Raw genomic sequence first — 13852 nt, 5'->3', positions numbered from 1 at the left:
TTGAATAGTACCACAAAAAGTGAAACAGAAATCTGCATTGGTAAACGTTATAAAAATTTGACAAGCGCATGCTCCTAAGTTTTCTGCAACACTCGTATTGCAATTACGTTTCCTCTGTCCTGTCTGTTTAAACTCTTGAGAAATGGATATTAATCTGTCGCGAAGTTAATGTGCAATGTTCTGAAATAAAATACTAATAATAAATACATAAATATTTTAATATTATAATTTTACAAATCATTCAATCCTAAAAGCTTATATCTTTCTTCAGTAATTGACGTTTCATTGCCAACCCTGCTAAATTTTCATATTTCATCTACTGATTTATTTGAGGGGCATCCAGAAAGTAAGTTCCAATTAGCAGGGACCCGCAAAAGCGATAACAGTGTACAATGTTAATTGCTCGAAGTAGGTTTATGAATGTGCAGAGATGTCTGGACACATTTTTCACCCATTCAAAATTGCGTAATAACGCGAACATGGCATAAAATGCGTTGTTGACATTTTCCGCCAATTTTAAAGAATGTTCTTAAATAAAAAAAAAATACCGCGAAATCTAACATAGGCCTACTTGTATTTTTCTAGGCTTATAGAAATAAAATGTGCCATATTTGTGTGTACAGAACGTGCAAGTTTTCCAACATTTTATCCAAGAGAAAATGCACGTTATACATGGAAAAATTCCGATATACACATTAGATCACATATTTCCCACGGTTTTTTAACTTCTATCAGAACAATTTGAACCACAGAGCAAAGTGGCGGGGTCTGACAGGAGTTGAGATAGAGTGCGTATCTACAGTCACACCGGAGCCGCATCATTAGTATTTGTCGCGCTAGAAATATTTTGAATTACAGTGCTAAGTGGTACAATTTTGGCATGGATTGAGTGCTCACCTACCGCCACAGGGAGTAGTCGTAACATCGGCATTTGTAGAGTGAGAAAAAAAGCGAAAATAACTTCCTCAAAAATCTGTTCCAACATATCAAACTCACGAAAATACGTAGACAATGTGAGTTACAATTTAAAATAATAGTTTAAATACACAATGGAAGTGTACGTTTTGGTATATTTGGCAGGAAAATGTTCTAAAATAAAAACACGAATTTTGGGAAATATAACACTAAAAGGCCAAAAAAAGATAATGCCAATTTTTGGTGCCATAATATATTGGTACATGTCACGTGAGATTGATTGATTGAGTTAGAATTTGTAGGTGCGTCGCCACGTATGGCCATTTTGCACCCTTCAGTATATATGGGGAAAATCCCCTTATTTAAAACCCTTACCTTAAAATTATAATGGGGTATGGAAAATAACTTTCCCAAAATAACTTCCAAGGTATCAAAGTCTCACAAAAGAGGTTCATGTGACCTACAATTTAATACAGTATATTAATTTTAGGTATATTCCCCAGAAAATGCACTAAAATGAAAATGTGAAGGGGGGATGGCACCAATTTAGAAAAAAAATGACGAAAAATGATTTATGCCCTACCGATTAGGCATAAGAAAAACAAGAATATCAGTAGTAATTGATTTTACTTAGTTTATTTAGTTTATAATTGTCAGGAAAAAATGTAGGCTAAATTTTGTCCTGGAAAGGTCAGGGAATTTTATTTCTGCTAGTTTGTAGCCACCCTGTTGCATTAACTATGTGAAAGAAAATCAGGAATTACTGACACATGATTATCTTGTAGAAAGACGATTAATACTTTATTTTCTTTAAGAGTATAATATCGTTCAATAACGGCGATAAGATTCCTCTGTAGACACTAAATTTCTAGGTGAAAGTATAATAATGTAGGGACATGGACGTCTGGATGGGGGGGGGGGGCAAGGATGGCCACACCTCCCCTTTAGAAATCGAATGTCAACCTAAAAGTATATATTTCACACGTATAATTTGATTTCAGTCATAGTAATTTACATTAATGCGATAATTTCAAATTCAAGTGGTGTTTTTTGAGGGGCAACACTATATCAGGGTATTATACCCTATGGAAAAATACCTTGCTTATCCCTTGTGGTGAATCGAGACTCGTTTATCCCGTTTCGCCACATCCTTCGGCATATAGTTTGTGACGTCTTGTTCCAATTCGTTCTTCTTCTTCTTGGCAATCCGTCACAACCCATTTTTTTTTTATTATTTTGGAAGTACGTGCGTTCCCTTGGATATCTCCCTCCATGGAAAAAAATCTGCAGACGTTTATGATTAGGGGGGAAACAAATCCTCATGCGCACGCCTATGCATCCCAAATATTCAAACTCTATGAGGTACTTACTTGTTTTTCGTTACGTTTCATTCACTGAATACACATTTTGTATATTTTGTGCGATAGGTATTATATTGCTTAATATATTTAATAGCTTAGACAAATAAACCGAAGTATACGAAGATACTGTATGTAAATAAGAGTCACGACTTGTTCTTATACTCGTAAGTTCTACAGTTACGCTGTTTTGCTGGTCTCGGAATCTGGTTTGCTTCTTTGTCAATTTCCAGGCCGCCGCATCACGTACTGTGAGCTCCGTGCACGTTTTAACCATGTTAAGTACCTCGATTGTCGAGAACATGAAGTGGTCATTCAGGGAAGCGTTGCCCTTGCACTGTAAATAACACAATTGACAACATGAATGTACCGTCTGGCGCCAGCAAACTCATTTGCTGTTTGCTGGTTCAATGTTCACTTGATTTACTGTCCTCAAACTTTTAGTCGTTGTTTCACTTAACCCCGGAGAACGCGCGCGGTGACATTTTATGTGAGGAGGCGCGCGCGCTCAAAATGACCGCGCTTGAATATTTAGGTCTATTGGGTTTATTTCATCATATTTGAAAATTAGTTTTCTTGTATTTCATTGTTTCCTTCTTTCTCTTGTATATATTTTTATTTTTAATACAATGAATAAAACTGTTGAGAGTTTTCAAAAGTTTAATAGGTAATTGTTCTTGTTCTTCTTCATTTTTATTATTGTAAGAATACAATGTAATTATGAAACAAATATAATTTTACATAGGTTTGATGCAAATGTTTTAGAGAGAAGAAAATTATGATACTAACAGATATTTACAATTGCAGTATATTTTCTACGCTTACTACTCCAGTTTTTGTTTTAAAGTTATCTATTTCATATCTCTACTCCACATCCACTTCATCGCCATCAAGATTTCCATTTGCACATTTCACGCATTAAAAACAGTGGATGCATTTTCTTTCTTTTTCTGATTCACATTATTCATAGCCAAAAAGGTGTCTTCTTACTCTTTCAAATATATGCAAATTGTATGCACGTTAAGGTAAGATATGCACTATCGTCCCAAATATGCATTTATGTGCACTATAAAACTTTACCGAAGTAATCCACATCAAGTGAAATGGATAAATCCGTTGAGAGCATATGAACGTGAAAATATGCAAAAATCCGCCCCCTAGTAATTACATATTCTATTCATTTCTAGATACATATTTTGAGCAGGAAAATGTCAACGAATTACATATCTGACATGACTTTGCTAAGTTCTATGTTACATTTTTTTTACATATTTGCCAGGATATTACATATTTGCTAATTTACTTTACATAAAACAACATATTTCGGTAATTTTTTCTATCTTGATCCTATTTTCCAACATTTTCGATCTCTGAAACATGATGAAGAAAATTTGTAGCTCTGTGATGTCATATTTTTTAATCAATGAGATACATAGTGCTTACGGTCACCTAAAATTGACTACCAAGTCGAAAGACAGGCTATGAAAAAACAAAAGAACAACAAAAACAAACGATATCTGTTATTTATCGAAAGATACTGGAGTTTCTCCCCCCCACCTTATGATTACATATGTTCGTTTCGCTTTTAGGCAAAGCACCTAAAAACTTGGCATCGGTTGATAAGAAAGCTACTTTCCTGTATGTAGCGAGTTAAACAACATGTTACCTTGTACAAAAATTACCAAAGTAGCTATGTATATTCATTCGATTGTTCTTTCTGTAGACGCTTTTTTTTACAATTTGTTTCGAAAGTTACAAAGAGCTCTCTTACATATTTACATATTCTACAATATTTTGCGATGTTAGAAGTAATTAATAGTTGACAATTTTTTTAATGTGTACACTTTGCTACTCTTTTTTGAGTTTATAAATTTGATACAAATTTTAATTTGAACAACTTATGTCCTTAAAATTATGTTGACTATGTTCAAATAAAATAAATATCTAACAGAATTCTTGAAATTGCTTGGATACTCGATAGTTATTAATATTATATATTCTTTGATACTACATATTTAGAACGTTACGTTTAATTTATGTTTTATAATAAAATAAATTTCTGCCTTGCTCAGCATATTGAGTTTCTACATATTTAGGTACATATTTTACAATTATTTTTACATATTTATGTACATATTTTGTACTTTGATATTACATAAAATCCGGGATCTAGTCATGAGTGACTACAAAAGTATCTCTCCTATCCTTGTCCTCATTCTTTCTGTCTTTCTTTTCTTCTTCTGTCCGTCTCTCTGTATTTATTTTCCACTTTTTGCTCTGTACCCTACCTGTTTCCCATTCTATCTCTGGCTCTCATTCTTACTATCTGCCCTTATTTCTCTCTTTTCATATCTTTTCTTCTGTTTCTCATATCTCTCATCCTCTCTCTTTCTCCCTCTTCCCCCCGTTTCTCCTATCATCTCTCTTTCATTTCTTCTGTTTCTCTATCTCTGTCTTTATTTTTTCTGTTGTTCTCTCTCTCTCCCATTTTCTTTTCTCTTTTTGTCTTCTTTTCTTCTTGTTTCCCTCTCTCTCTCTTCCGTTTCTCTCCTATCCTTCTACTTTTGTCTCTCCTTTTCTTTCTTTGTTTCTCTTGTTCCCATTTCTCTCTGTTTCTCTACTTTTCTCTATCTTTGTCTTTTCTTTTTTATTTCCCATTCTCTCTGTCATCCTCCTTTGTCTTTTTTCTCTATCCTTCTCTCTCTCTTTGTTCCTCTGTTTCTTTTATCTCTTTCATTTTCTTGTTCTTTCTTCATCTGTTTCTCTGTCATTCCTTCTATCCCTTTTTTTATCTTTATCTCTCGGGTTTGTGCGTGTGTCAAAAGCCGCGTTTACACCGAATGTTACCAACAAATGTTATCAACTTTTTGTTACAACAGTTATCAACTTTTTGTTACAACACGGTTAACAACAGATGTTGTCAACAAATGTTGGTAACCAGAACACTAGTTTGACTTTATTTTTGTTAATAACTTTTGTTAACATTTTGGCTGCCGACTGTGGAGGAAGTTGTACTCTCTGTGGCAGCATGTGTCATTTTGGCGCAAGAGAGAAGACCAAGAAGATTCTGGGTGAGACCTTCACTGCAGGCAAGATGTAATTGTAGCGGAAGTGACCTGTTGGTTTTTGTCTTTAAAATTGTGGATAAGTTTGGTCCCAGAGGACAGGTTTCTCGCGGAACAATTCAACTGAGTTCAACACTTGATCCTTTGACCACTCCATCTCTCTCAAAATATTTTCAATGATAAATAGATTACAAAACAAAAAACACCTCACATTTAACGATGCTCTCGCACTCACTAGCGTGATGGGGGCGGGAGGGGAAGCGGGGAAATGTTGCTAACATCGAAAAGGCTCTGTTAACATGTGTTGGTACTGCTCAGCAAAGAAGAGAAAACCCCCGGAAAATATGCAAACTAAAATCCTCCCCCACTTGTTTCTGACCCGGTGAACGGCAGCAGACGAGGATCTGGGGGAAATCCTTCTTTTCCTCTGCTCTCAAATGGCACGCTGTTGCCACGATACCTCACAGCTGTACTCTGACAGATGGAATTCTCGCGGACCTGCCGCAAAAAAAGCGACGTTCAGGGTGGCGTGGTCAGTGGTTGAAAAAGTATGGATAGCGTTCGTGACGATTCCCCATTTAAATAATTAATAACAATAAAATTATTGTCATGGTTGTGATTCTTACTATGCGATAGTAAATATTACCATCTAAGAAACAGATGTTATCTTTAATTTAATTATTAATTATAATTATATCCTTACAGACAGTGGCGGCGATTGGGGGGACCAGGGCAGAGGCGATAACTTAAGATAAATTGGGGGGGGGGGGCAAGGTTCGCATAAACAATATTTATGTAAATAAATAACCCGTGAAATGTACACACAGCTTACATTTTAAAAACAAAGAATGATTTGAAGAGGTTTTCTTTGGCAATCAGCCTTGTGATTTCCGGATAGGCTTTCGAGAGCTAACGTCACTCTCATCTTCAGGGATTGAAGGGAATCCGTGAAGATGAGAGTGACGTTAGCTCTCGAAAGCTCGCTTTGTAGCTTGATTGACCGGAAACGTGTAACATCCTTTTCTCGCTTCGTTGTCAAAAAATTTAACAACATTTGAAATCACCTCTCGGCTCCCACCCTCCAACAAACAAGTTGCCCACATGACAGCAGCGCCAGAGACACTTTCTAACTTGCTAACATTATTTGATCTTTACCGACTTCTTGTGGATAACACAATTTCTGTTGCTAGCATGAAATGTTGATTAAAAATTCACAAGCGTTTTTCGAAATGTTACCAACATTTGCTGGTAGACGCGGCCGTTTAAACGCGGCTTAATTCTTCCTTCACCTGAGTCCCCCATCCTTCCCCAAACTCTTGGTGCTGGTGCATTGTAAACTGCTATACTCATCGCAACTCCAACTGGCGGTTGACCTTGATGGCTATTTCTGGCGCGTCTTGCCCTCCAATCATTTTCTGGGGCGTGTGGTCCGATGGGTGTCAACAAACTCAGTTGTGAAGTGAAAGCCGAAGGGATCGCATCGCTCTCCCAAAGCAACGTTTCCAAGCGTGCTTCTGTTTTTGCCAGTTGTCTTTCGACCTGTTGGTGGTCCTTCCTGAGAGTGCATCGTTCAGGACCGCCTGTGCAGTTGTACCATTAACTCCCGCTGATTTCTGGTGCTGACAATTCCGTTGCCGAGAAGATTCTGTCTCGCCTTACGGTACGTTTGGCAACATGTGGTGGACCCAACGCTCATTTGTTTCGTCCCACGAACAACGTTCGGTACCTTGTGACTCGAAAATGCTCGATCTCAGTCGAAGAAAATTCAACTGATCGCTGATTCGCTGTTTCCCAACCGCCAGTTGGAGTTGCGTTCAGTATAGATGACGCATTTCGTTGTCTGGCCATTACATTAGATGCAATAACGAAAGGCGTCAAACTGCACAAGGACAAAGAATACGGCCAGAAGGAAATGCCATATTCAACAAGCCTCATGTGGCTCGTGCACTGAGCGGGAAGATCTTGTTATCGCCACTCCACACCAAAGCGATACATGGGAAACATTGTATTAAAGCTTTGGATCCTTCTTTCTTCGTCACGGAACACATTTTGTGCCTGGAAAACTTCTCATCATCGCTACCCGACTTGAGTGTGAATGTCATTTCTTTTTGCGTGTTTTAAAAATGAACAGTCTGCTTCGAAATTCGTGTACACTCACCTAACTTAGAAGTCCGGCAGTTTGTTTCTTTATACACCATATTTGTAGAAAATACTTTTAAACCTATAAGGGTATCAATATACTCTATATAAAACACATCTTATTACTAACTTTGTTGTCCGTACAATTCGATGTGTAAGCTCTCTGCTTGAGCTTTAGGTTATATATATATAAAAAATAGTGGGTTAAGTTATAATTGCACAGATGCAAAACTAAGTTTATCCGCGATAACATAATGAGAGAGAGAGAGAAAGGCAGCTCTACGTGATTGAGTGAAATTGACTCTTCAGTCCAATGATAGAATAGGAAGGAAGAATCATTTGTGTCCACACGAATTAGTTCTTTGCTAACATGTTATGAATGTGACCCCTTTCGTACATTTTGTCAGATATTGAATGTTAGAGGGATGGATATACATACGAATAAGATTTGCTGACTAGTACCTTCACCTTCCTTAAATAACATGAAGTGGATACTCTTCAGTCGTAGAAGGGGTTATTGGTAACTCTAATTTGTCTATATAGTGCCAATAGTTTGTTGTACGTTACAATATTGAGAGAATAATAAAGGTCAGGATCAGGAATTTGCAAAAGCTTGGAAAATAATACTCCTGCAAATTCTGAGAAAAAAGTCTAGTCAATAATCAAGAAAATAATCAATTGAATCGAAGTAAATCATGTTTATATCTTTATGCTGTGTTAACTTGCTAGTGCCTCTTAAATTGAAGCTTCAAACGTGATATTTTAAGGTTTTATCATGTGATTTGAAGTTCTGTTTTGTCCGAGATAATTTACATGACGTAGATTTGTCATTCTATATGGCAATAGCGTTAATAGATAAAGTTGATAGATTGCAACTTTGTATATTCCAGACGTAGTTACAAAACAGTTTAAAAAAAAGGAGTGCATGAAATTACAGCAGACATTTTATTTTACGTTTATTATTTTAATAGCATACATTACAGACATGCTGCACATGTTGAATCATCACTGTTTAAAATCTTTACACATGCCCAATATTAGATTATAGTTATGGAATTTTCTTTATTATTGATTCAGTGGGACTTAGATGAAAGCAACATAAATTTGCAGTATGTGACGTATGTGTTTTTCCGAACACCCTAGAAATACATAATTCATTTTGTAAATGACAAGAAAGAAAAAAAAGAGGAAATTTTAATGATCAACGTAAAGAATACTTCCCCTTATCATAAATTGCAGTAAATAACACTAGTAAATTTGCTTCCACCCCCAACTTAACCTTAGTTCCACCCCTAGAAATGATGAACTTGTCGCTCCTGAGCATATTACACGCATGTATGTAACTAATGTTAATTGCTTCTTTGGTAAACATCAAGATAATTTTTTCCCTTGTGGTCTACAATACGAGAAAACTAATGCGAGTTGTGTGAGCAGTATCAGAAAATGAACAAGCATTAAAACAAGTAAGCAAAAACGTTTGGCTGCTTTGTGATATGTGCTCCTTTAGTGAGGAACAATACCGAGCACGCTAATGATCATTGCTTTGTAAATGTCACTCTGACATTCAGAGATGAGAAAGCAGATGCCCCAGTCGTGAAACTAATTAACATGCTGAAGGTCACCGAAATGTCACTCTCCATTTGGAAGGTTCGTAAGTTTCGAGTCTTAATGTCACTTCGCATGTGACAGCGAGAATGAAGCAGCTGCTGAAATAAAGACAAAATGAAATGCAACAGTTGCACTCGTATCCAATTCTTCTCGTCGAATGTGTACATAAAGGTGAGTGATTGTAATGTCTGATTATTTCATAATCCATTACCGTTGTTCGAGAACGATTTCACAGTGTGTAGCAAAGCAATACAAATATTATACTATCAGCTTCCTATGTATGTCTAACTTCTTTCGAAAAAGGTATGGTGAATGCACAGGTATTGCTTGGCAAATGATCCATGACCATTTTCATTAATTTTTCTCTTTCATTCTCTACGTGTTTTTACGTATATTGGTGCACAGGTTGTCAGCAGCTTGTCAAGCTTTTTGTTTCAATTCTTGAAATCCTCATTGCATAAACAATATAGAATAAACGTGGTGATGGATAATTTGCTCTATAAATTATTATAACTTATAACTACGTCATTAGTAGGGATATGAAATTTGGTTTTTGACATTTATGAAAGTTCCCCTTTAGTGTTCATTCTAAGATATTTCAAAGGGTTGGACACTTAGTCTAGATTATTCTGAATATTATTGAACGCTCATGAAACATTGGTGTGACACAATGTGGGATGAAAATAGACTTCTTTGCTTGATTGATTGATTGGTTGATTTAGTTTATTTTACTTCGCGTTTTGTGCCTCTTGGCTAATTTGCGAAGATGGGGATGAGTGATGAAATGATGAAATTGATGAATGGACATTCACAAACAACCAAGCCCGACCGGGATTCGAACCCGGGACCCTTAGACTTCTTTGCATTTCATATAGATGGTTATTATGCTTATAGGTTTGGAATTTTTTGTGTTGTAACACCGCTTCCGCTAAAGAGTGGTTAGTCAGAAGCCGTTTGTCTTCTGTCACTACAACAACGAAATGTCATTTATATACCTAATTAGAATCCGAAAATCAATATTTTGTACCGAAATTTTAATATTTTACCTACCACAAACATGTGTATGTTTTCATTAGGTTGATCTCTCTCCTTTTTCTTATGTTTATAGTAGTTGTGAATTAAGACAGTACATATTAACAGAATTTATATCAGCGTCGAGTTCATATGATTGTGAATGCTGCAAATCGTATTCCACAAACCATGTTCCCTATTCCAAAGTGACTGAAAACGGTACACACTTTAAATCAAGATGTTTTCTATCTGTTCCAGGTGTAGGGATCCAGCCGCAATGAGACTCCGATATGTCCAGGCACTCCCGCTTTCCCTACCAGGCGCCACAGTCGACGCAGAGAGTCCAGTCAGGCCAACAGAGATTGCGGTGAGTTACATTCTTTTCCCTGTTCATTGGTAACACTATTAAACCTTGTTTCCATATTAAGAACACTACAGGTGCTGACCAAGGCAGTTTTATTATAAACTAAAAACACTACTACACGTTACGTTATTTACCCTATATCAGGGTCATCTTCATTGGTTGATTGATTGAGTTGGTGTTTTAAGTCCACTTTGTGCACAGTAAGGCTAATCGGGACTGGACGTACAGTTAAAAGAAAAAATGTATATTTAGTTTAGTTCTCGGTCTGAAGGAGACTCTGATATACGTGGGGGGACCCAAAAGAGACAAGAATTTTGTAATAAAATAATGTGTAGGTGTTACAAATTTAATCTTCAAAGAACTATCAGTTTGGTGCAATGCACCGGTGTAAACGTGTTTTCGACTTTTCGAAGCAGTCCTGAAGCTCTTGCAAAGTGATGCCTTTTAATGCCTCCGTCGTGTTTTTCTTCACCTTTTCCACATTCACAAAACGTTTTCCTTTTAGGTCTTTTTTCATTGGGAGAATTAAAAGAAGTTGCACGGAGCAAGATCGGGTGAATATGGCGGGTGGATAATCTGGGTCATGCTGTTTTTAGTTAAAAATTGTGTTACACTCGAGGCTTTGTGCGCTGGCAGGTTGTCGTAGTAAAGCCACCACTCCCCACTGTGCCACAACTCGGAGCGTATTCATCTCATCGCGTCATGCAAACGTTTCAGAACTTGTAGGTAAAGCGCCTGGTTACAGTTTGACCGTTAGGAATGAATTCTGCGTGAACAATGCCGTTTGCATCAGAAAAAGGAATCAGCATTTACTTTGACGTGTCGCCCTGAGCGAGGTTGGTCTGCAAGTGACAATTCACCATTCCTAAAGCGGGAGAACCACTCGTAAACTTTTGTCTTCCCAAGAGCAGCTTCCTTTCAAGCTGCTTCATACCTAGGTTCATTACAACTGTTTCCCCTGCCATTTTCCCTAACAGAAAATAGAATTTCATAGCCGCACGTTGTAAAAGGCATCTAGCGGCTGAAGCATGTACTACAACGGGCCTGCCCACTAGAGAACGATTCCGGTTTCTTTTGGGTCCCCCACGTAGGGTAGAAGTAGAAACGCAACGTGTAAAGTTCCTGTTCATGGTTCTTTATTTCCTGTATTTTTTTGGGCCTAAAAATCAAACTTCGTGGTGTTCTGTACAGTCATGGGAAGAAATGGTTTGAAGATCATGTCTGAATTTTCTGACTTTGCTGCCAAACGACACACCAAGATGAAAATATGGAGATATGGTAATCTAGCCTCTTGGAAGACGAAAACATAGTATTATACCATGAATTTAATAGTACCAGTTGAGGTTTTTGGCCATTTCTTTCATGTTTTTTTCTTATATTGCGTTGCTTTTTCGTTAGGCATGAGCATCGGGAAAGGATAGGGGGGGGGGGGGGGTCAAAACGGTCGTATCATGCCCGAGGCCAGAATTTTATTTCGGAGGGGTCTCATCCCTTAGCAGCCGCCAAGTAAAGGGGAAAAAGTGGGGTTACAAGTCCTGCAGATGAATTTCTCAGTATATTACAACTTAATATACAAGTATGTAATCCAATCCTCGTAAGGAAGTAAATTAATTACCACTATACACTATATTTAATTATATATTTGTAGGATTTCGGTGGAGGCTTCAGCCACCCGAGCCCTCCCCCTGGCTACGTGCCTGTGCGGTATGGTTAGATATCTACCGCACCAGCAAATGCGTGACATGTGAACAAAAACTTAAAGAATTTGTCGTTCTATCGGCATCAGAATTACCACCATCAGTTGTATCGTTCATCTGCAGGAAATTTCTAAAATGTTTCACTGACTTCTGAATCACCCTGTACATTTCTTGTTCTCTCTGTTTCCAGAAATCCATGGGCAGCACAGGACAGCCGGGAATCTCAGTCAACGAGCTCATCCAGCAGTCGCGCCGGGACCCACCCCTTCCATCACCATGCGAGGGTGCCGTGGATGGGCGTCGAACCGGACCCTCCAGGTGCAACGTTCCTGCCCCACCAGTACGGCCTCGTGGAGGGGCTCACCGTGGGACCACTACCTCATCATCCCTTGCTGCCGGCGAGGGAACCCCCGGTGCTGCTGTTGCAACCGACATCCTCCATCGGCGGGAACGGCGGAACTTCTTACATCCGTGGCGCAGGGGGTTCCGTACCGCCATCCACGCTCAGTCACGTCACCGGAATCTCCGGCTCGAGTTCCGGTTCGGGGCCCGCCATGTTGTCCAGAGGCTCCGGGACTCCGGGAGCCCTGGATTCCGGGGGCGGGGTGGACGGTTGCGGGGGGCGCTGCGTAGCCTTCGAGAACTTCTGTTACTACTGTCTTCAGGTGATGTTCATTGCCGGAATACTGACAGGACTATCCTTAACCATTGCAGGCAGCGTGCTGCATAGTCAACGTGGGGAGCTTTTAGTGTTGGTGTACATAGGGTGCATGGTGGCGTTAGTGTCGGTGCTACTTCTCACGGTGCAGTGTTGTGTGCGGAGGAACTTGAAGAGACGCCAGAGGGCCGTTCGGAGTCGTGGCGTCGCTCCTGGGATATCAAGTCTGGATGCGGTGCCTATGCAGAACCTCGGTGCTCCAAGGGTTCACCAAGCGGCCTACCAGTCGCTGCGTCATCACGAATGCCAAAGACAAGCACAGCCTACACAAACGACCAGGTAAGACAGTGTTCATTTTTAATCCTTCCCATTTGCTGTTGTGGGTGTTCTAAGTAAAACAAATTATTGTGTATGGTTGGGAATGTATCCAGGGATTCCGCTTTCTTTCCTTTGCGATTACATGTTCATTAATTACATTTCCGTTCCCATCGTTGCAGTTACCCTATAGAAACATAAAAGCAACATAAAATAAGTACAGAGCGATCCATTGAAGTGTAGACCGCCGCGTCAGTGTTTGTGCTATCGGCAAGCGAGGCACTCGCGGCCGTTTGTTGGCATCGTGGAGTGTCGATGAAGACATGGGAAAACAGTTTCCGTATTATTTTAAAAAGTGATTTACTTAACAGATTTATAAAAGGAGGTGTTCAAACTAGTCGCCTTCGATGCGCACACATATTTTGATACATCTTTATTAAGACACCCACTAACGTAAGCTGGCGAGCGGGGGCTACAAACAGATTTTTTCGGAGGTCCTTAAAGTAGACACCAGACTGTGAAGTGATAAAAGTCCTTGTTTTGTATTGCGTGGGCTGTTTATCAGTCTGGCGACTGTGAAGTGATAGGGTGCTTTGTTTTTTCTAGTGTATTCAACCGCAAAGTGTGTTATGACTCAGCAAATGTAATGCACAGTGTGTATTTATTTATAAATCATATGTGTGAAGTTCAAAGGCGATTTGAAACAAGATTACCGGGTATAA

The 13852-nt window shown here is 38.8% G+C and overlaps 1 protein-coding gene across 1 annotated transcript in view; it reads left to right on the top strand.

Annotated features, from left to right (window-relative positions):
* Positions 1–13852, top strand: part of LOC145990240 (uncharacterized) — a 114915-nt gene that overhangs the window by 54792 nt on the left and 46271 nt on the right. Inside the window, exons 2-3 of the mRNA XM_083125912.1 lie at positions 10355–10463; positions 12348–13154. Of these exons, the coding sequence (XP_082982038.1) occupies positions 10387–10463; positions 12348–13154 (884 nt within the window). The 5' untranslated portion in view covers positions 10355–10386. The remainder of the gene's footprint in view (positions 1–10354; positions 10464–12347; positions 13155–13852) is intronic.

Source organism: Lepisma saccharinum, chromosome 7, assembly GCF_977018435.1.
Source record: "Lepisma saccharinum chromosome 7, izLepSacc3.1, whole genome shotgun sequence".
Taxonomy (NCBI): Eukaryota; Metazoa; Arthropoda; class Insecta; order Zygentoma; family Lepismatidae; genus Lepisma; species Lepisma saccharinum.
Note: the sequence above shows the minus strand (reverse complement) of the source record. Positions and strands in the feature narration are given on the sequence as shown.